The sequence below is a fragment of the Ahaetulla prasina genome, chromosome 3 (assembly GCF_028640845.1).
Source record: "Ahaetulla prasina isolate Xishuangbanna chromosome 3, ASM2864084v1, whole genome shotgun sequence".
NCBI lineage: Eukaryota > Metazoa > Chordata > Lepidosauria > Squamata > Colubridae > Ahaetulla > Ahaetulla prasina.
The window spans coordinates 61,930,410-61,955,555 of NC_080541.1; the positions used below are offsets into that span (position 1 = coordinate 61,930,410).

Sequence of the window (25,146 nt, forward strand, 5' to 3'; positions counted from 1 at the left end):
AAAACAAAAAGTTTACTTTATTATAATGTACAGAATTGTACATTAGGTATTCAACAACTTCAATGTTCGTAAATCTTTCCAAATCTTATATTGCCTTTCTATAAATACAGAAAAAAAGATTTTGTATCACAAGTCTAGTTTTCCTGTTGCCATTTTTATTTTAACTGTTTTTAAAATCATCTTATAGAGATATCTGCAGGAATGCAATCAAAGCTCTGCGTGTTTTTTAAGTATACCACATTAAAAAAAAACCAGTTGTGATGCATAAAAACATGTGTACCTTAGAAAACCCATGTCAGTCACACCATTGTAGCTACCACCATCCTGATTCTTGACCATAGCCTATGGACACCCGTCTCCTTTAAGTCAGTTGACCAACATTTTTTATACACAAACTGAGTTACATGAACAGAACAGGCAAAATGGGTGTTTTAAGAACTGTCAGGCTTAGAATATAATTCTAACAATTCCTCTTTTCTGATGCAACCTAATTTGTGCACAATCTTTTTTTTAATGTAGCATCAGTCCTAAAATAAAAGTTTAGATAAATTATACAATAAATTGAAGTTTGCTTTCAACATGTTTTTGAAAAGCAGTTGCCCAAACTAAATTTAGACAAGAGCCCGGTTTTTTAAAATGGCTTTCTGTTGGCAATCTAGAGGTTAGTGATAGTTTTATCTAATAGTTGGCTAGATAGAGGATTTTTTCCATTTACATTTTATTCCACATTTTCATTTATTTATTCCACACTTTATCACAGTTTGGCTGTCTGCCCCAACTTGTAAATACATGACTTATATTGCTAGATAAATATAATAATTACTATGAAATCTATCCATCTTTTGGAGGCAAGATGATACCACTAGATGGCAATATTTTAAGTCTTGTTAATCATTTAATTCTTGTTGGAAGCACTGGAACATTTTTCTGTGTAACTTTGGTTTCTAGCACAGGCTTGTGCTAATAGTTGTTTTACATAAATCATCTTGCTGGGTTCATTAAAAAAATGATTACACCGTATTCCTTTTTTTTAATGCATTACAGAATAGCCAGTATGAACAACAGTAATTAATAAATATAAAATTTGGATTTAACTCTGCAACTTTTTCAAAAATAAAATAAAATTCTGAGTTGGAAATATTAAACATTAGATGACGATTTTATATATCCTCTCAGAATATAAGAGCAAAATGAAAAACTTGAACTTTAGCTGCGATGTCATGCCAAGTTATTTGTGAGCATGCCCTGCTATTTTAAAAATAAAGATAATTGGATATAAATAATTTCAATTAAGTGAATAAAATAAAGCTAATTTCTACCAGAATTACTTTGTCAGGGATGTCAAACTCACATAGTCACGGCAGCATCATGTGATGTATCGGGACTTTTTTCTCCTTCGCCAAACTGGGCATGTGACGCATCCGGCCCATGGGCCGGGAGTTTGACAGCCCTGCATTATGTGCACCATTTTATCTATGTAAATTTGCTACTTAGTTTACTATAGCATGTCACTTTTTTGTAAAACAGCAAAATGTTTCTTCTTGCAATCTAACAACAATTTTCATAGACTTGCACCCTTAAGAGGTATTGTAACCATGGTTTCTAAGGGAATGTTGGGAGTTTCAATCTCAACACATCTGGATAGCAACAAATGAGAGACAGCTGTAGTTGACAAAAACATGTTCTACTTAGAAGAATTAGTTATTCTTCTAGTAATTAGTTTCCTGTATTCAGGGTATTATCATGTGCTCAAGTTTCCCAAGCACTTTAAATTAGAAAATGAACAGGGAATAAAATATTAGGAAAAAATGTATCTTACAATTCCTGGGCACATACATAAATATAAAACCAGTTTACAATCTAATCCCAAAAAGTGGAACCATGCTTGAATCCACGCAATTGCAGCCTGCTGATCCCATTAATCCAACACTCTTTAAGTGCAGAGGATTACTGTATTGGTTTTAATATGTTAGGTGTAGTTTTGCACACATGTAAATCCATTTGCCTGTCAACATCAGAAAATACAGCGGATTACATGCAGTTTTCATTATTTAAATGAATGCCTTTAATATAAATGAATTCTCTTTTCTTTCTGGAAATTAGTATTTGGCCAATATATCAATGGAATATTTCAAATGATACTAATTTGCTTTTAAGAATGTCTGGTTTTCATACATCTTGTGAATGCTCAATTATGGGTTCTTTTTGTTTTTTGTTTCATTTTAATGGAAGCTTATAATTTCATGATCTGCCCATTCCCTTTTGTTTTAATATATTTTGTTTCTTTTCCATACAATTGGAAGGAGATTATTTAAACCAGCATTAGTGTAAATTTCACTATTCCAGGAGGAGATGAAAATTTCAGAGCTCAGTCCCTTTATTAGCATTAAACAATATAATGCATTATATACTACATTATTTTAACGCAGGATTCAGTTTAAAGATATGATATCCTCATGATCTTCCCTATTAAATATAAAAGTGGAAGGGTTTTGCCGATCAGGTCAGTATGTAAACTGAAATTTTGGACAGGAAATTGTGTCAATAAACATGCACATATCCTCCAATAGTATGTGGGAAGTACATGGAAGTGAATACTGTATAGAGTACTGACTGGAAGTTCAAGCATATTAAGTTGTATATTTCTTACTGTTAAATTAAAAATAAAATTGCTACCTTATCGGTTTAAAAACTCAAAAATAATGGGGTTTAAATACAACTGTCACTATTGCAGAAGTATACATTTGTCTTCCAAAGTGAAGTAGGTAGGTATATCATTTTAAAATCATCTTTAGAAATGTTTGAGAAATAATAAAGATCATAATGTACTTTTGATTTTCTACATATATTGCTAGCTGTAAAGATTCAAAAATAATATTAACAAAAAGCAATCTTAGTAGAATTGCTATTGAGTTTTGACGTAATACCAGGAAAAAAATAGGTAAGAATTTTCTTAATCTCATATTCATATTCATATTCAGATCTTTTGCAATGCTTTCAATAAGGCATTTTATTAAAAAGGGAATAAATTATAAGCTACAACGTTAAACATGACATAATTAATTATTAATTTCAAAGGATAAGCTTCATTTTAACTTTTTCTTGTATTTTTAATTCCAATTAGACTTCTATAATTAAGAAAGTTACAAAATGGCTAAATCATAATCATATACTGCACTCTTTTTTATAAGATGTAAGAGAGCTATCTATTATGTTTTGTGATATAATGGTGGTTTAGCTTAGCCATATGCTCTGTTTCATTACTATTTCTATGCACAGTGGTAGTTGACATGCATACTAGTCGATGTAGGCATTTGTGAGTGCATAAGTACACACAAATGCACACCTGTAGAAAAAAACTATCTGGAGAATACTGTGTTTTCTGGACTTATTTAGTAACGAGCTGTGACTCTAAAGAAAAAGAATAATGATACATATTTGTAGTTTATTCTTTCCCATTACTAGTAAAGATGGAGTTACTCTTCATCTAAAATGCCTCTGCTTTGCTCAACCAATACAAGTTTGCAATTTGATTTAAGTTGCTTATAAATCTGTTCTTTAACAAATTGCTACATGTTCTTAGTTTTAAAAGTTTCCTTGTAAAGAATGACATTTATTAGGATTTAGCCCTGTTTTAGTTAATTTCCCACTTTAATAAAATGAGATTCAAGGTACGTGCAATGAATATGACAACATTTCTTTCATGAAAATATATTTTAAAAATACTTTGGCTGTTAACTGAGACGTCTCGTAATCTTTCCTCCCCCATTTTACTTTACAATTTTAATTACAAGTTATTGGAAATCAGAAAAACATTAAATTATCATATATTGAGCAACAATATAAAACGTGTCATGTATTATTCTGCATCATTGAATTTAATTTCACAAAATCTTTATACATTTTCAATTTTTGAAGATTTTATATTTGCCATTCAGTTTTTTTATTCTAAGCATTTCATATGTAAAATCTATAAAAGTATATTTAGATACATCCATGGTTTGAATTTTTTGTATATACATATGTACATTGTAGCTTAAGAAAGATGCAGTTTTCTAATATTGGCACTATAAAAGTATAATAATATCTGATAATTAAATTCAGTGAAAAAATACGTTTTAATTCAATGGACTGCAACGGCAAAGCTGATGGAAGAAAGGTTGCAGAATATGTTCCGGTTAGTTGTAACAAGAGTTTTTAACATGAAATAAAGAAACTGCAGTCTTAAAGTGCAATTATTATTGTGCAGTCATGTCAAACCGTAGATCAGACTGGATGAAGCTCAAAGAAATGAGTGCTGTTCATGATTAAAATACAGGAAAACATGAGAAAATAACAAAAGTTTTTAGGCATTCAAGTGCATCAAGAAAATAATTATTCTTGTCTTAAAAATGCCCTTTGCCATTCTCATGAATCCCAATTCCTATATTGCCCTGATCTGAGAAATTTCAAAATGTTCTTCTAGCTGAGAAAGTCCAAGTGAGGCACAGTATAAATAGCGACTATTGTGGCTAGCACAAATGCACAGGAATTGCTTGTTGAGGCTCCGTTATTATACCAGCCTAGAATGTTTTCTTCTAATGTTCCTTCTATTCTTGGGGCTGCTGATGTACACTGGATTAAGGGCATTTGGTAGGAGGTTGCTCTTTTTTCTGGTTTGTCTGGGCTGGATCCATCACTAGGCCTCTGGCCGTTATACAGCAAGTATCTCCCCCTGGCATCCTGCTCCATTTTGAAGATCTCGTATTCTGTGTGAGGCAGACGGATTCCCAAAGCAATACATCCGTTTGTGTGAGTCACATCTTGCTGTACCCCAACGTGCCAGGATCCTTCTGCTCCACATTCATTTCCATTGAAAACATTCAGTAGAGAGGCTGTAGCTATATCCATGGGAGTAACTTTCATATGGTTCACTGCAAAGAGAAGAAATTGCTTATATTTTGAAGTATAGCAATTAATAATCCAGTCATGAATTGATGCTATTTTGTGAACATGATCAAACTCCTTACCTTTAAATTATAGTTTTCCTTTAAACTGTATTTCCTTTAAAATACATTATAAAATAAATGTTAAAGTTAAAATACATTAAAATTGATGTAAGTAAAATAGGCCTAAAGTTAATTTGCTTCAAAGGTATTCTAACACTTGCCCATCTGCTCCCGCATTCTATTTCCAATGATATTCAAGATCCTTTCAAAAAGTCAACAACCATTCCACTTTTTATTTCCTTTTAAGCAACTGGTTTTTAGATACCACTTTTTAAACTTGGAGAATTCATTAGAATTCATGATTAACATATGTTAACAGATGTACCCTCTATCAATGTGGCTAATATTTAAAGGTGCCTACTTTACTGTCTTGCAGAAGCAGAAGCATTGGTATGCACCGAGTGAAAATATCTCAGATATCCACTATTGCAATCACAGATGTTACTTGTCGTCTTAAGTATTAAAATTAAGTAGAGTGTTTTGAATAATATATGGATATTCTCAATATATGCTCGGTTTTTAGAAATAGCCTTAAAATAATGCTTTGAAGGGACCTAAAATGTCTCCTCTCCATCTTTATGTCTGGACATTATTGTTTGTTTCTGCCTCCCTATTTCTTTATTATTCTAGTCGGGGTTGCTGTAATGAATGCAGAAGCTTGACTAAGAACAAACAGCTGATCCGATTGATGGCAGTGCTTCCACAACTGGACAATTCCAACCAAGTAGAAAAGTGTATTGCCCTTCCCTGAATAACTGCTGAAAAACTTGTGATGCAGTGGGGACAGAATGCATTTCATGCAGCTGAAGATAGCATTCCTTTTAGTTCCATCTTCCTTAAGTCCCTCAAAGTATTTTCACATTGTAGCTACTGAGCGTATGCGTGAAATATATGCTGTGGAGAAAAATCTAAAAATGCTCAAAAGAATTAGTTTCTGTTTGTGACAGTACTGGATTAGTACTCTAGTTTCTAAGAAGCAAACGTGTCATAACTATGTTTGCAGTATTAATCATGACAAGTCACAATTGCCTATTGATCTGTGAATAATAAATGATGTCCCTGGAACAACAGTATAATTTTGTTGTAGCTGTGCTCTGCTGAATCCAGATATTTCCAGAGGTCAACATCTTACATCCAATATGTGGATGTTGTGCAGCCAGAAAAGCAACGAGCTGGCAGTTTTGAATGGGTTTTGTTCATGAACAAGTATTTCAACAATGCATTTTTTAGAATTTTAGCATGCACAGTGTTTACAAATACATACCGTATATACTCGAGTATAAGCCGACCCGAATATAAGCCGAGGCACCTAATTTTACCACAAAAAACTGGGAAAAACTATTGACTCGAGTATAAGCCGAGGGTGGGAAATGAGGCAGCTACTGGTCAATGTAAAAAATAAAGATAGAGCCAAGTAAAATAACATGAATATTTATTTGAACGAAAAACAATAAAAGTGCAAAAGGGGGAAGGAGGATTCCCAGCTCTAAACAAAGGGAAATCCCGGAATGCCAGCGCGAAAGGCGGTGTTCGCGTTCCTCCTCCCTTGCTCAAAAGCCCCAACATGATATTGGAATTGGATGCCATTATATACCTGCTGAGGGGATAATTTGAATAACTTGAAAGATATAAAAGCTCTAAACATATTTGTTTAAAAATCTAAAATCTATACTTAAAATAAATGAATATAAAGTAATAAAGTTCTTTAAAGTTGTAATTCACTTTGCTGCTGAAAAGAAAGGAAGCTTAACACCTTAAATGGTATTTATTAACTGAAATATCATCAAATCAAATATATAATGAGGTATATTATAATGACCTTTGTTTTCAGAAAGAAGCATGATGGAAGTTTTTCAATAAAGGGGAAATATAGAAAAACTTAGTGTCATGCTCATATATCATCTTTACAGATGTTGTTAACACTATACTATGGCAGCATATGATGGTACAATGTTTCAATCAATTTCAGGATGAAAACTCATCAATGAGGAGGAGGAGTATAATTTATTAACCTTGTATGATATCAGTTTCTCAAGGACTCTAGAAGGACCGAGGAAGAAATCTCTGCCCCTCCCACTTTCCCTTTCCAACCCAGCCTTCCAAGGGGACCCGAGAGGAAGAAATCTCTGCCCCTCCCACTTTCCCTTTCCAACCCAGCCTTCCAAGGGGACCTTTGAGGAGAAATCTCTGCCCCTCCCACTTTCCCTTTCCAAGGCAGCCTTCCAAGAGGACCTCTCGAAAAGAGCGAAAGCTTTCTCCTGGTCGTTTACCACCACCATACCCTCCACGCCCGGCCATCCTAGGCTGGGTTAGAAACAAGGAGGAAGTTCAAGGACCACATCGATGGCACGAGCTCAGATTGCCGGCTGGGGATGATGGGCGCTGCAGTGCGATCTCGGGAGAGACTAGGGGAAGAAAGAATGACTGTTTCCCACACCCTAGGATTGGGGAAAACATTGACCCCCTTAGTTGCGGAGAAGGGTTGCGCTTCAAAGCGGTCGCCTCCATCCATCAATCCATCCTTCCTTCCTTCCTTCCTTCCATCCTTTTTTTTTCCCAGCGAGCGGTGCGTGTGTGTGACATGCAAGCAAGGCGTCTCACGGGCATGTGAACTGGGTATGTCTAGTTTAGGGGTGACATGATAGGAACATTCCAATATCTCAGGGCTGCCACAAAGAAGGGGAATCAAACTATTCTCCAAAGCACCTGAGGGCAGGACAAGAAGCATGGGTGGAAACTAATCAAGGAGAAGCAACCTAGAACTAAGGAGAAATTTCCTGACAGTTAGAACAATTAACCAGTGGAACAACTTGCCTCCAGAAGTTGTGAATGCTCTAACACTGGAAGTTTTAAGAAGATATTGGATAAGCATTTGAAGTGGTATAAGGTTTCCTGCGTAAGCAGGGTTAGACTAGAAGACCTCCAAGGTCCTTCCAACTCTATTATTCTGTTTTTTTGTTCTGTTTTCTTTCTAATCTATCTATCTATCTATCTATCTATCTATCTATCTATCTATCTATCTATCTATCTATCTATCTATCTATCTATCTATCTATCTAATTAGCTAGCTAGCTAGCTATCATTATCTCGCTCAAAAGACAAAACCTAAACACGAAGTTGTAGCTGAATAGCCCTACATAATTTAGCTTTTTCCAAGCTGGTGATTTCCAAAGGCTTTGAAATCGACTTTCCTCATCCTCTGCCAGGATAAGCTGATGTGCTCAGAAGGCTGGGAATGGTGGCATTTCCCTACATTTCTTGTGGGCAGAAGGTGGACCCCTATGTTTCCTTGAAAACACCTCCCAATATTTATTAGAGTGACTTCTCTCCCCAGGAGAAAGGTCTGGCTGTTTAACAATCCCGTCAGCTAAATCCTATCGAGTCAAAGGGGCCAGTCAATGGGGCTAGGATGAATTCTGGGTCACCAGGGACCCTTTTTTTGTGCCCGTTCCCCAACCAGGGCGGGCCAAGCAGCCGCTCTTTTAGCGGCTCTGGAATGGATGTTGAGGTAACCCGAAGAGGCAGCCTCTTTTCAACTCCCCCGCCCCTTTTTTTTAAACGCGTCCTGCCGGGCGGGGGCAGGGACGCGGACACCATGGCGCCCCGTTCTTCTCCGCTCTTTTATTTTATTTTAGTATTCAATCGGCAGCAGAGGCTCGAGCCTTCTGGGGCGCCGGGAAAAGGAGCCGAGGAGCTGCAGCAACGTTGCAAGAGAGCCGAAAAGAGGGGGGCGGGGAGAGAAGCAAAAAAGAAGAAGCAGCAGCAAGCTTTCCAGCCGACTTCGGTGTGGCGCGAGAATCCGATCCACCGCCTCCTTCCCCCGGCCGACAGGGCTGAACTGCAGCTGCACCACCACTTCCCAAAACAGATTTCCAGACTTGGAAGCAGCCCGCCACGAAAGGAGGAGGAGGAGGAGGAGGAGGAGGAAGCGGCGGCGCGGCTGCTCCTGCTGCTGTTTCGCTCTCCGCCCCCTTCCAGCGCCTTGACGCAGAGCGAGAGAGCAGAGAAAGGAACCGCGCCGTCCGACCGGCTGTGTGTGTGTTTGTGGTGGGGTCTCATCCCAGCCACCCACCCACTCGCTCCCTTTCCCTCTTCGAGCGTGGGCTGATCTTAGAAGCCGCGCTGTCGGCGGGGCCGTCGCCTCCTCCTCTTCCTCCACGCCGCTCCTCTTGCACGCCTCAACCCCCATCCCCACCCTCTCCGCGTGAAGGTCACCTCCTCCTCTTCCAGGCGGCGGCGGCGGCGGCTCAGCGGGCGCCACAGCCGGCAGCTCCGCCTCCCACCTTCCTCCTTGCTAAAGGGCCAAAGTCGGCTCCCCGCCCGCCCGCTGGGACCCGAGCCAAGCGGTCGCAGTCAGCCGAACGGTGAAAGCGACATGCCGAGCGCCATTCCGCTTTCACCGTTCGGCTGGACTGCGACCGGCTTGGCTCGGGTCCGCAGTAACTCCCGCCAGGCTGTGCCGCAAAGAAACCATTTAAAAGCCCAACTTCTGAAGCATGGAGGGAGAAGAAAGAAAGCCCTGGCGGGGCTTTTAAATGGTTTCTTCGCTGCACAGCCTGGCGGAGTTACTGCGGACCCGAGCCAAGCGGTCCCAGTCCAGCGAGCGGTGAAAGCGGGCGGCGCCGGCATGTCGCTTTCACCGTTCGGCTGGACTGCGACCGGCTTGGCTCGGGTCCGCAGTAACTCCCCGCCAGGCTGTGCGCGAAGAAACCATTTAAAAGCCCAACTTCTGAAGCACGGAGGAGAAGAGAAAGCCCTGGCGGGGCTTTTAAATGGTTTCTTCGCTGCACAGCCTGGCGGAGTTACTGCGGACCCGAGCCAAGCGGTCCCAGTCCAGCCGAACGGTGAAAGCGAGCGGCGCCGGCATGTCGCTTTCACCGTTCGGCTGGACTGCGACCGGCTTGGCTCGGGTCCGCAGTAACTCCCCGCCAGGCTGTGCCGCCAAGAAACCATTTAAAAGCCCAACTTCTGAAGCACGGAGGAGAAGAAAGCCCTGGCGGGGCTTTTAAATGGTTTCTTCGCGCACAGCCTGGCGGAGTTACTGCGGACCCGAGCCAAGCCGGTCCCAGTCCAGCCGAACGGTGAAAGCGGAGCGGCGCTCGGCATGTCGCTTTCACCGTTCGGCTGGACTGGGACCGGCTTGGCTCAGGTCCGCGCGGCGAATTGCTCAGCCTTGGGCAAATCCCGCCGGACGATCTCGCCGCCTCTTTGGCGTCTCCTGTGCGGGGTTCCCGAAGTACATCAAGACGTAGACTCGAGTATAAGCCGAGGGGGCGCTTTTCAGCACAAAAAACGTGCTGAAAAACTCGGCTTATACTCGAGTATATACGGTAATTATTACTGCCAAGGTTTTGTGAATGTCCTCTCTGAGTAGATTGCACATCTGAAACTTTCTTTTTATGTGGGTAGTAGCATTTGATTTAAATGGAGAGAGCTGAATGATATATAGAAATAGATAAGCTTTTAGGATAAATTGTTACAAGAATATTTTATGGGGAAAATATCTTTTTTACAGGCCATCAGAATAGTATATAAAGTCCATCTTCCCTTAAGGTCTCAAGAAGAGAGAAACAGATGTTATGTTATACTGTATATAGTCATCCATCTGCAAGATCCTTGAGTTCAATTCCCAATAATTCCCAATAAGAGGGCATGACATCTAGCTACCCACATCTGACAATTCTAATAAGGATGAGACCAGTAACGTGTTGGTTCCTGGTGTTAATGTAACTCATCTTAAAGAGACCTTGAAGTGAAGCCACAAGCAATATTGCTCAAATTTCCTCATAATTTTCTTTAACCTAGGTATAAATAATTTCCGGATAACTTACTCATGAGATTAAGTTGCTAGAGCTATTAGTTTTGATTTGTTGCTTGGACTATAGTAATGAAATCTTAACTGTACAGGTAAAATTTATCATTTTGAAAAACAGGATTCATATTTTCTATGTGGATCTCATGCGATTGTTTTGCTGAAAATTCTATTACATTTTTAATACACTATTGAAAAAGCTACTTGGGAAGAGAATGCAGGTTATTTCTTGGAAAATTAGATCAAGAACAAAGCCTTATGGCTTCTTTTATTAGGACAAAGTAGCACCAAGAAAAAAGCTTTTATTTCAAAAATGAGATAATTGTAATTTGCAGTTTGATTTTAACAATTGTGCATATAAAACTCTTAGAAATGCAAAAATCCTATAATTTTATTTCACTTGCTGGCAAGAAAAGCAAGGTGGGATAAATTTATTTTCATTCTCCTGTTACCTACAAATAATAAGTATTAATGTTTTCATATGGTGTAATTCTACTTTTCTCTAAAATAGAAATGTAATTCAACACCTTTCACAATTTTAGAATTAAACCATAAAATGCATGTACTAAGTGTAGAATATATCTACTCATCAGTCACTATATTTACAATTTCTGATTTATTTTTGGATCAATTAAGATCAAGTGAGCCACTCATTTGTGAAACAACGTATTAACACAGCTGCTTGCAATTACTGCAAGTTCAAGTCCCACCAGGCCCAAGGTTGACTCAGCCTTCCATTCTTTATAAGGTAGGTAAAATGAGGACCCAGATTGTTGGGGGCAATAAAAGTTGACTTTGTATATAATATACAAATGGATGAGACTATTGCTTAACACAATGTAAGCCGCCCTGAGTCTTCGGAGAAGGGCAGGATATAAATTCAAATTAAAAAAAAAATTCTAAATGCATTCAACAAACTACCATAGCTCAGGGTTTGCACATAACTATCCCATTAAAAAAAAAGAAAAGACTCCATTTGAAAAATCAATTTCTTGGTAGGAAAATTGAAGATAATTTTTTTTGTTGTTTCTTAATGTTCTTGGCCAACCAAACTTATAAACTGGTATTTATGGAATTATTGTGGAGAGAGAATGATGCAAAACTTAAATTAAATTTCTTTTTAAAATTGTAGCCAAATGGGGAGTAAGCATCAGATAGAATGGCAGCCATTAATATATTATCCTCTTGAGCTTTCATCTAGCATAATTTCCTGAGGAAAAATAATGTATAAAGACCAGTGTTGTGGAAAAATAAACTTGATTTATATGAGCCAAGTTATTTTGATTCTGAGAAGAACGACTAAACGTAATTTAAATGATTTTAGTTTTATCTTCCAACTGAACTGAATAGTCTCCCTCAAAAGAATTCTTAAGCAGACAGACATTGGTTCCATTTCAATTCTGATGTCAACATCATATATAAAACTCAAAAACCCCAGCAAAAAGTTCTTTGCCATTACCAATACAGATGTTATTTCATTTTAAAAGTTTAGTTTTATGGTAATAATCTCAGTCAGCCCTTGTGACCAGTTAACTGACCATTTAACCAGGGAGGCTATTCTATAATTAACTCGCAAAAGGTACATTTTAAATTTTGTCATGTCACCTGATTTTTTTAAAAAAAGGCAAAGTAAAGGCTGTAAATCTGCTCTGTAGACTTAGTGTTATAATGTGTTTGCCTGGCCCAAAGCCAACATCTCAACCAGTACGGTTGGGAGAACACTTCGTTCAAAGGGAAAAGGACTTTCAAGTGTGTGCTTAAGCTTTTAAGACAGCACCTGTTGGAAATGCCTTAAGTCAATTTTGCCTTTCTCAGGATTGTGTGGCTGCCCTGCAGAACGACAGCACAATCCTAGGAAAGGATATCTGTGTGTTAAGGAGCTGACAGTCATTTACCTGCACGCAGTCTGAAATCAAGGGGCTAAACTTTGCTCAACCAAACTAAGAGCTGTATTTACACTTACATTGTGAAAGTTGCTTCCAAATTTCTCTATTATGAAGCCTTCTCTAATTCAGTGCCCTTCAAATATATTTGGCTTAAAGTTCTACCTGAAAACTCTAGTGTATCTCAACCTCAGCGACTTTAGGATATATTGCAGAATTCCCCAGCCAACAGAAAAACATAGTTCTAGCAGGTATGAACACAATAAAGCTAAAACCACAAAATTGGGAAAACTGCCTTAAATCAGTATTTCTCCTTACTTAGAAGATAAACATGCCCTTGCTATCTTTTCCCTTTAATAAAATGCATATTTTAACTTTCCTTGATTAACTGCCTTTACTTGCATACCCTCTAAGACTTTTAACTATATTACAACAATACAAATGGGCAAACGGAAGCAGTGTAACTTTGATATTTTTTGACAGAAAACAAGAGAAAAACAAAATCCCACTGGTGTACTAAATCCCTCCAGGTTTAAAATCATTCCCCACAACCAAGAGGAGGAAACATGCTTCAAATTCCATCTCTTTCAGTAACTTTATTACATCACCATCTCACCCAGAATGAAAGAATCTGAACCTGAAGAGAATAGAATCTTACCTTTAAAGACAAATTCTGTTCCTCCCATCACTTTGGTTGAATGTACACCCCTGCTGTAACGGCCTTTTGCATAAATAGTGAACGTGGGATGCTTGCAGATTGGATCAGAATAATGATAGTAGTGACCTTCCCAGGTATTATTGTTGTCATGGAAAACGAAATGTCTAGTAAGAAAGAGCACTTCAGGACGTACTTCACAGCGCTGGCTCACCCATTCCCCATGTAATCCAATAGTTAAATCCGCTTTTGGAGGCAAAATTGGAGGATGGTGTTCATCTGATCGATAGATGATCCTACATGCTATACACGAATGGTCATGGTTCTGAAGTTAAAAAAAAATTGGCCATTTTAAAAAATGTATGAAATAAAATTCATTACATAATGCTCATAACCTTTACATATCATATGGTCATGTGCTTAAATGTGGCTAGAATCTAAAATGAGACAAAACTAGAATTGCCTGCTTAAGAGACCACGGGGGTTGAAAACTTTCATGCTGGAAATAAATCTTCAGACTTTTTGTTTTAAAAAAAGGCCCTTTGAGCATTCACAAGCCTTAGTATGTTACGTTAATAGTGGTGAAAATACACATTCTGATCTTTCTTACAACTCTATGCAAGAAATACATTTTTTCCCCTTATGGTGGTCTATAAGGAACAAAGTTAAGTCATCCTAATTCCTTACTAAATGTAAAATTGCATAGAATAGGTTAGGGAAATGACCCTTACCAAAAAAAATTCCTTGCCAAAATCTGTATCTCAATTCAAGAAAAGTTTGTTTAAAGAACCACTAAATTCTCTCCCACTCCGATTACCTTTCTGTGCCTTTTCTAAATCAACCTTCAAGAAAACCAGACTAAGATCGATAACTAATGGAATTTTTAAAATATAAATTAAAATTGTTTATTCGCTGATGGCTGTTAAAAATGCTATTCTGCAATTTCATTTCTTTTACTGAAATGTGAGAATAAAGGTCAAGATCCATTCTCAAAAAAGAAAAAATGTATTTTAGGTAGTAAAATTGGTTTATGTGAAACTGTTTAGATTCTGCATTTGAAACTACTGTGCTATGTTAAGGATATGGAATCTGAAAATGCATGAGACAATCTGAAATTTATAAACAAAATTATTAAGCAAAATTGATATTCTAGAATAAAAATCAAAACTTTTCACTTGATTTATACTTTATATAGTTCTAAATTACAAGTCATTAATCCTGTTTTATGCATCTGCATTTTCCTATTTCACAGATGCAAAATATTGCATTTTACATGTGGAACCATTTCAGGAGAACGATCTTCCTTTTTCTATACTTAATCATCCCCAAATGCAAAGTATTAGTTTCCTCTATTTGATATAAAATACTATGTTAAATCCCGAATCTTACTCAAAGCCACTTCTCCGTAACATACATACTTACCAGACTACTAATTTAAAAATGATGAATAAACTACTAAATGAAAGTATCAGAAACAAAATAAAGAATTAATATTTTGATGAAGAAAAAAGGGAGAATTACTGTATTTTGTAGCTCTGATGCACACATTCTGAAATTATAATATAGTATGTGAATCCTTTTCAAAAAGATAAAAGCTTAAGGAATGCAATTTAGTTTTAGTTGGAAGAAAAGTAAATTCTTTTTTATTCGTGTTTCCTTTCACTCCTTGCTTATTCTTTCTCCTTTCAATGATGAAACAGTGAAATTAAAATGCAGTTCAAGAACTGTAGTTTAATCGATTTTTTGAAGTATCTGTTGAGACCAGCACTTTAAATAAAAAATACACATGCAATTTGCTTTTTCCATAACCTTTTCTGAATGTCTTTATGATAGCTTTTCTATTCTTGATGATATTATCCTGATTAATAATAATAAATTCGTTGCTCTGATTTAGTGAGACTAAAATAAAGTGTTTCAGAAATTATTTTTCCTGTCCTTTTCTCTACATCCCAGAATGCTTATATAAAAATGTCCAGATGCTCTGATTTGTATCAGCTTTTATCCAATAACCTGTGTCAAGCTATGCCAGTTCCAGTTTATTGATTAGGAACTGAGTTGTATTTTGATTAAAAGCTAAAGAATTACGAACAGGTAACAGAACTAAGAGAATGGTTTTTATTTGAGCTGACTTTGATTTGCTTTAAAATAAGTACTTAGTTGTGAACCTTGAAGCTCATAAAATGTTCAGTTACAAATATTGAAGAAAAAAGACATGCCAAGTCAGAAATATTCTGTATTTTGTATTGTATAAATGATAGCTTTATGAGACATTTGGGAGTAGCCAATACTCCATTATAGAATTATTTTTGGTGTAGATTCACTTACCCGTATATACTCGAATATAAGCCGATCCGAGTATAAGCCGAGGTCCCCAATTTTACCCCAAAAAACTGGGGTAAACTGGGGACTCGAGTATAAGCCGAGGGTGGGAAATGAGGCAGCTACCGGTCGGGGAAACCCTCCCTCCCTCAGCCGAGAAGGCTGGCGGCTCCCCCGCCCCGCCCTCTCACTGCACTGGCAGGGCTTCCCCGCGCTAATGCAAAAGCCCGCCAAGTTTGCGCCATCCGGTATAATGTGAAAAAAAGAAGAAGAAAAAAAAACTCGAGTATAAGCCGATCCGAGTATAAGCCGATCCGAGTATAAGTTTAGGACGTTTTTCAGCACAAAAAACGTGCTGAAAAACTCGGCTTATACTCGAGTATATACGGTAATTTTGAACAGGGTATTTTTAAAAAACATTCTTTTAGATTTTCAGTATACTTTGATAGTTCGAAATGCTAACATGCTATTACAAACTACAGCACAGCTTTAAACACAACTAATTTGTGGGTTTAAAAATATACTGTCACCTGAAACAATAAACTGAATTACTAAATCTTGATCTATGCAGTTCAGACATCATTACAATAGTTTATCAGGAGATTTTCTTGTCCTTATTTATTTATTTGCCGAATCACCTTATCCAGTGTAATCTCTTGCTTACCCAATCACTGCCTGAATACAATAACACATCTTGAGTTCTGTGGCAAATGGTTTAGCTTATCCATTTAGTTATTTAACAGTAAACATAATGCCAAGTATGTTTGTTAATACAAATCTCCATGCCTAATGTTAAATAATAAATGTTTCAAATGAGAAAACAACTGAAAGGCAACATTTGACTTACTTGCTTTGTCCTGAACAGTTTATTTTGCTTCTCTCTCTCTCTAAAACACTATTCTGAGATGTATCAAAATGTGCTGTTGCAATATTCTTGTTTGGCCCTTTAGGACTCAATTTTTGGGCTCCCTATAATGTCTGCTAAAGCTGAATTCAAATGAGGCAAGATCTACTATTGCTGATTCTACAAGCTGAATTTTGAAATTTGGAAGATGCCCTTGACCCTTTCCGATAAGAATCAAGTTCTCTGACTGGTGTTCCACCTAAATTTGACACTGACACTACCTAAATAGCATTTTTTTTTGTCTTAACATGAGTTAATAAACTATAGCCAGTAACTTTAATATTGGATTACTGCAGTTTACTCATTTGAGTGTTCAGAAACTGCAATTGGCCCAGGAAGTAGCAGTGCTATAAGTGCTATATTAGTCCTGTAGTGAAGTAGCTGAACTAGTTACTAATTCCTTGTCCATTTCAAATTGCTGCGCAAACTGTGCAAAGACAAACATGACAAAGACCTAAGTTACTTTCACAGAGTCCATCCTACACTTTAGGGCTCTTCTTTACAACACATTAATGTGCTGCCCTCCCCTGCTTGAGACTGCATGTTGATATAAGTGCTGCTCCCACAGCCCATTTTTATCATGTCTCACAAGCAGAGCCACTCAGGGTTGCTGACTTCATAAAGTGTAAATTAGGACAGGTTTTGAATAATAACTGAATTCCCTGAAGTTCTTTCTCTTCTATTCTGTGTCACCTACTGGTGAAGAAAACCAATGGCTCAATCCTAATTAAATGGCAGAAAAGAAGATGTTCGGGCTGCCAGTTTTATTATTATATATTAATATTTATTTATTCATGAATATCTTGGGATATCAGTGTCCTGGAAGATATGGGAGAGTCACCAATATGGGAACCAGAGAACCAGAAAAGGTCAGGAACAACTCAAATTAAATAAATCTAAAGTATTTACAATGAAACATTTGCCAATCCTGGAAAGAAGCATCAGCATCCCCCAGGAAAAAGTCCCTTATTAACAAAGCTTTAACTAACGTTTACTAACCAATAGAAAACAATACAAGATGAATAGTACAAAAAGTTCATTTAAAGTAACTCAGAACTGATGGATGCAGGAAGTTGTATGTGCCTTGTTCAGACAGAGTGTGATGTCCACCTCTTTAAAACCAATGATCAAGCTGTTCCTGAAGAAATAAAGCCTGGACCCAGTGGATGAAAACAGTTGCATACTAGTGGTCAATACTCCCTTGCTAGGCAAGGTAGTTTGTAAGGGTGGTAACTGATCAGTTACAGATTCTCTTGGGTGAAAATGATTTTTAGATTCCTTTCAAACTAGTTTTAGCCTTAATTATAAAAAATAAATAACTTTGGTCACCCTGTGGAATGATCTGTGTCAGGAAAAAGACAGAGATAGCAATTCTGTTGGTTCTTAACCTATCAATGTCCTGAAAATATTGAACATAGACTCTTGCTGGCCAGACCATCTGAATTGGAGGTGAAGGCCCTGTATCATGGTAGTTCTGATCCTATTTCAATGACAATTTCCAGAACAATGTGCTGAGGGATTACTGTTCTGCTTTTTGGCAATTTGGCTATGGAATCCCTCAATTTTAAAATCTTCTAAACTCTCTTTTGTTATAAATAGGATTATATTTATGTTTTACAATTTAAAAACAGATCATCAAGCAAGATTTGTTAGGCAGATTCTCTACAACGGATTCTCTTCTGAGAGGAGTGTTTTTTGTTTTGCTTTAGTTTTGCCAGAATTCTGCCAAAATATATATATGTGTGTGTGTGTGTGTGTGTGTGTGTGTGTGTGTATATGTATATGTACGTATGTATGTATGTGTATGTATGTATGTATGTATATGTATATGTTCATAACTGTACTGTTGGGGTATAAAACAACCTGAAGGCAAGTTTTAATATTTTAAAAAGTAGGACATGGGAAAAGTAATATATGCTCTTTGCAGCCACATGAATTCTTTCTTGAAACTGCAATTATACTTCAAATAGAATTTCTACTTTTGTTTAAGTCTAATCACAGCATTCCCAATTTTCCCATTAGCTACGCTGGCAGAGCATTCTTGTAGTTAAATATCTGGACGATGCTTTGTTGGGGAAAGATGCCCAATAAACCCCCTCCCCAGCCCCGCATATTAACTTAATTGCACAGTCTGACCCAAAGACTTTACAGTCATATCTGCACTTTTGCTTGAAATGGAACATTACATCAAAGGGTTCTGGATCTGAACCAGACAGCCAGTTCCTCCGTTCTCTTATTGCACATTCATGAAAATAAAACAATTTGTAACACTGCATACAATAAAATTATATAGCCTAAAATAATGCCATATGCCTCACTTAAATATGTACTGTTCAACTTTATTTCTAAAAAACATTCAGAACATTATGAAAATGTTTAAAGAATAACTTGAAGTAACTCTGAAAGACTCTGCTGGAATTAACTGATGACAACTATGATCTCAAATGTGGTTCCAATTGCTATGTACATTCCTTTGAGATGTCATCAGAAAAGATGTATAGCCCTACTGTGAAACTTTAACAATATATTCTCATTTCTATGTATGTTTTTGTTAATAAGATAGTTCATTAAGGTGCTGCATCTTCAGTTTTCATTACAACTAAAATATGTAAATATATATATTGATTTCTACTGCTGTATAACTCTAAGATAAGAAAAATATTACTAGGAAAGATGTCATAGCAATAATTAGACATAATTATAATAAGTATTAGAGAAGCTTGTGGTAACACCTTACTCAGAAAAAAAGTTAATCTTACACTGGTGTGTTCCACTGCATTGGAATCACATGATATATCACCAAATTATCCCATAATGCAAAAGTAAATCTCTACACCAGTGTTTCCCAATGTTAGCACCTTTAATATATCTGGACTTCAACTCCCAGAATTCCCCATCCAGCTAGGAAGGTCACACATTTTAGCATTTCTAAAGTTGAGAAACACTACTCTATACAATCTTAATCTCATGACCAAGTACCACTCTATTTTTGTCAGCTCCTCCCAAGTTTCCTTCTCCCTCAAAACAGGCAACTGGATGGGCCTCTTTACTCTAGCTGTAGTATGGAAGTACATTGCTCCTGAATGGTGCTTCTGATCCTCCTATCAATAAGCCAAACTGCCAATACGGTGGAATGATCCTCAGGTTATTTTGAAGGACACATGTATCACCACTTGAGGAACTCTACTTTAAGCTCTTGTCCCTGCTGTTGACTGCTATCATTCTCTTCCCCCACTTATGTTTTCTCAAACATTTTTTTCTTTCTTTCAGTAAAAGTCTTCCCCATTAGGATTAACCTTTTTGGGGCTTTAATGATAATCACACTCCATGCAAATATCAAAATCTATTGTGATATTGCACTATAATGTGTTGGGAATTGTAATAATTGCAGTATTAACAAGAGATAAAAAGAAAAAACTTGATAGCAAAGAGCAGCTTATCAAATGTGAACAGATTGCTGGAGAGAGAAAATGCTATTAAATATTTTCATGAATTGCTTCCATGTGAACAGATTGCTGGAGAGAGAAAATGCTACTAAATATTTTCAGGAAAAGCTTCCATTTATATTTTATTCTCCTCGGTCTTGGAAGCTACATTTCAATCAAAACTTGTAAGGCAAAAAATGTATTCTTTGATTCATAAGATGATATGCTTATCCTGAATCTGCCTTATTCCATTCTGTTACAAACAGTTGCCCCTTTAATTTTCATTGCAATTTATGATGTTCTAAATCAGAGGTGGGGAATTGGGAGAATTCTGGGAGTTGAAGTCCACAAGTCGTAAAAGGGCCATAGTTCCCCAACCTACTCTAAATGGATGTCATTTCCCCCCCAATGAAATCATCAAGACCCAAGGATGTTTGAAGATTATATAAAGCAGAGGTGGGAATGATGGTCTCTTTTTGACTTGTGGACTTCACCCCCCAGAATTCCTGAGTTGAAGTCCACAAGTCATAAAGGGGCCATCGTTCCCCACTCCTGATATAAAGGAATGCTGCCCATTGAGGAGGATTGCCCATTTTTTGCTGCTTTATAACATTAATTCCTTTCAAAAGGAAGGCACTGGAGATTCCATTTAATAATTTCCATATTTTTTATAATTTTGAGGGAAGATATACTATCAGCTGTGCTGTAAATGTAAGGTTTAATACATTTTAACAAACTTTGCTTCCCTCATTTTGCTTCTTCCTTTCAAGGAGACAGGGGGGAGATATATAAGCCATTCTGAATATATTTTGGATAAAGAGCAAGAAGAAAATATAAAACAAATTAAGTGTATAAAGTACATACAAGGTGAAAAAAAGTTAGGTCTTAAAAAATCTTATGAAATGCACTTTGAAATGGCAAATATTGAAAAGCAATGAACTACTATACATTATTTATTGTTTCTTTTTCACAATCATTATGAAAATCTATACATAACAAGTTTGCCATTACCTTATTCTACTTTTATCTTTCCTGTAGAAATATATTTTATATTTATAAAATATAAAATTTGAAATTTCCTTTCAGGTGGGTAGCTGGGTAACTGGCCACACAGTATATTTTTCAATTTTTCAGGAAATTTTGCAAGGTATTCTCTTGCAACTATCAGACAGATTTTAAAGAGCAGAAACTTTTGAGAGTATGGATCAATGCTTCCTTGCCACCAAGGAAAAAATTCTGCCAAGCAGCAATGTCTGTTCGTCAAAAGGACAAAAGCAATATTGTTGCATTCTGTCAGCAAGCTCAGTCCCTTTTGTACATGTATGTTACACCGTCATGATACTGCTTTTATCATTTTGTACCTCACTACCTACTCCAGATGCCACTGCTGTAAATATATTGAACAAAATGAGACATTGTTTCATTCTTTCCAATTAAAATATTAAAAACATGAAACAGATTTGATCCTACAAGTCTGCATCCAAGGTGCAAATTAAAAAGACATGAAAACGTGGCAACATGGGTGATAAGCCAGCAAAGAGAATATAGCAGTTTGATTGTCAGATAGGAAGATGTAATAGGATAATAACATCTAGAAGGCATACTGACAGACAAGATAAGCAACCTTGATAAGGAAAACAAAGCCTGCATAGGATCTGGACTTTGGGCTAAGTACTGTATTTTTCAGAGTATATGATGCACCTGAGTATAAGACACACCTTAGTTTTTGGGGAGGAAAATAAGAAAAAAGCTGATTGGCGGGTGGATTGGCCTCCCGGAATACCCCCGATCAGCTGTTCCCAGAAGTGAATTTTAGCAACAGGTTTGTTGGTTGTGAGCTCTGTGTCTTGCTTTTTTTTCCTGCTTTTTTTTTCCTGCTTCTGAAACTTCTGAAACTCTGTTTCAGAAAAAACTTTTTTTTTTGCCTCTGAAAGCCTCCGAAACAGAGCTTCAGAAAAAAAGCCTCTGAAGCTCTGTTCCTCTATTTTTCTGAAGCTCTGTTTGGAGGCTTTTTTTCTGAAGCTTTGTTTCTGCTGCTTTTTTCAGCCTCTGAAATCTCCGCTTGAGAAGCTGGGCGGGGCTACATTCAGAGTATAAAACACACCTAGATTTTCACCCTCTTTTTTGGGGGAAAAAGGTGCATCTTATACTCCAAAATCTTTGGTAATTTTAAAAACATACTTCATTTACATGTCTTGGAAATACAACTGAAATGTTCACATACCTTGGCATTTTGGAGTGGAGGTTGATAACTGGATGGGCGATAATACATCCTTTGAGCAGGATCTGTGTGGATGTCGCCAAGAAACAGTTCTTCTACTAAGTGATCTAAATTATGGTGAAGGTATTGTTTCTCTACTCGAATCAGTTGAAGTTCATGCATAGCAAAATTCAGTGCCTTTGTACACTCATAGCCATTCTCTTCTCTCCATAAATCATAGCTCACATTCTGCTCCCAAGGTTTATCTCCTGCTACAAATCCAGGACATGTACGATTCACCAACTGATTTAGTTTATCAGCTACTGCCTCATTGTGGCAGATGATCTGAATGTTATGCAATTGATAATCCGCTTCGGTCCCTCCTCGGATAATCCAGGATGCTTGACGAAGGCGGACTTTACCACGGATAACCAAGGTATAGATTGGGGTTGTACACCGATTGCTTCCATAGTAAAACTGATAAGCTTTAAATGTATTGTTATGGTAGAATCTGTAGGATCTTGTGATGAATTCGGGACCTGCTCTAACTTCACAACTATAGTCAAACAGGAAAAAAAATCCTTTGTTAAGGTATGAAATTATAGTTATTGTCAAAACAGGTTCTGGAGTTAATACATTTCTAAGTAACAACCTATTCACAGTATTTATAATAATGATAATTGGAAGACTTGAGCTTTAACGCTTCTATATGTAACAATATTTGCTTTGATTTCTTAACAGAACACTTCAGGTAAGAGCCTTTTATTTCTCTTCCTACTTGTTGCACTACACTTTGTTTTCCTATTTTACTTATTGTTTTTTTCCCTTTTATTATATATTAAGAACTCATGGTATGTTATATGGAGATAGTTTAATGCAATTTCTGTAAAGGTGCTTCATCCACATTCTTATAAAAAGACTGGACCCATCCACCAAATTGGTAGCATAAATGTATTCTAGATTAATAATGTAACATATGATACACTAATATACTAAACAAATACCTGTATCAAACGGTTGCATATAGATTATAAATGCAAAAGATGATGTTTAACCAATCTGCCTATTTGCCAATTTTCCAATTATAAATAAGAATTTACCTAAGAAATGAGCTTTTATAGCTTCTACCAGGACTTTTTAGTAATTTGAATGAAGACTGGTATTTATCAAAATAATCGTCCCATTAACTTTAACTGTGGCTTTTGTCTGAATAAGGACTGCTGGATTAGATTTGAAAGAACAGTACACCTGAAGAATATACGCCTAAGAACATAATTTAGAGTATACTGTAAAAGAAGACTATAAAATAAATCTTATTCTACAAGAATATCTATATGTCAATTAAACATTTACACATGCTTGGATTGTCAACTATAACTCTGTAATTTCAATTTATAAATGAATTTGTACAAACGTCAGAAGATAAAACGTGAAGTCATGAATTTATTCAAAAGATCTTATAATATTTAAGTCCCAACACAGGAACAGCATATGAACAATTTTCTGCTATGCTGCAGTTTCCAAGTAAGGAAGATAGAAAATATTTGCAATGGCTTAAACACAGATTGTGGTCACAAAATTCTGCAGCCAATCACAACAGCCACATGTTACAATAAGAGCTGACTTTGATATTTATGGAGACAGAGAGACAGGGAGGGAGGCAGGAAAGGGTTGGGAGAGAGGGAGGGGGAGAGGGAGGGAGGGCGAGCTAGCTACTATCATTAAGGGGGGAAAATTAATGCACCCAAATCCTTTAACTGATTGCAAGTGAAAAGTATTTTAGCCTGTAGTGTTTTCCAGTATGATCATTTTGTTTGCCTATAAACTTACCCAGTTGAAACCCAATGTCCCTCAATCATGGGTGGCATCTGTACAGTAATCCGAGCTCCATTGTGAAGATGTTTCAGCATGTGATGACACTGCGATTCCTTGAAAGTTCGCCACGCATTCTTTTCTAATGTTTGAGGATGAGTCCTGCTGTCGTGAAGTGCAGAACCTTCTCCCAGCCCTGGATAATCAAAGATGAAACATAAACATTCTGGTGAATATAGATTAATTTAAAAAAAATATAAAAAATAAATCTTATTCTACAAGAATATCTATATGTCAATTAAACATTTACACATGCTTGGATTGTCAACTATAACTCTGTAATTTCAATTTATAAATGAATTTGTACAAACGTCAGAAGATAAAACGTGAAGTCATGAATTTATTCAAAAGATCTTATAATATTTAAGTCCCAACACAGGAACAGCATATGAACAATTTTCTGCTATGCTGCAGTTTCCAAGTAAGGAAGATAGAAAATATTTGCAATGGCTTAAACACAGATTGTGGTCACAAAATTCTGCAGCCAATCACAACAGCCACATGTTACAATAAGAGCTGACTTTGATATTTATGGAGACAGAGAGACAGGGAGGGAGGCAGGAAAGGGTTGGGAGAGAGGGAGGGGGAGAGGGAGGGAGGGCGAGCTAGCTACTATCATTAAGGGGGGAAAATTAATGCACCCAAATCCTTTAACTGATTGCAAGTGAAAAGTATTTTAGCCTGTAGTGTTTTCCAGTATGATCATTTTGTTTGCCTATAAACTTACCCAGTTGAAACCCAATGTCCCTCAATCATGGGTGGCATCTGTACAGTAATCCGAGCTCCATTGTGAAGATGTTTCAGCATGTGATGACACTGCGATTCCTTGAAAGTTCGCCACGCATTCTTTTCTAATGTTTGAGGATGAGTCCTGCTGTCGTGAAGTGCAGAACCTTCTCCCAGCCCTGGATAATCAAAGATGAAACATAAACATTCTGGTGAATATAGATTAATTTAAAAAAAATATAAAAAATAAATTTCAGTTATTGGCAATGAGAGATAGTTTGACATGTGAATGCAGGCCTCTAGAAACTGACCATCTGCTTGAAATGGAGATGATGATGAATGCAAATTTTGAAAGACTGTAG

General features: G+C 36.9%; 1 protein-coding gene across 1 annotated transcript; it reads right to left on the reverse strand.

Moving 5' to 3' along the window:
* Positions 1-24,209, reverse strand: APCDD1 (APC down-regulated 1). Its single transcript, XM_058174272.1, has 4 exons — positions 24,017-24,209; positions 22,211-22,742; positions 13,342-13,663; positions 1-4,913 (listed from the first exon to the last, which is right to left on the reverse strand). The coding sequence occupies exons 1-4, from the start codon at positions 24,094-24,096 to the stop codon at positions 4,462-4,464; spliced, it is 1,386 nt and encodes a 461-aa protein (XP_058030255.1). The 5' UTR covers positions 24,097-24,209; the 3' UTR covers positions 1-4,461.
* Positions 24,210-25,146: the final 937 nt, after the last annotated feature.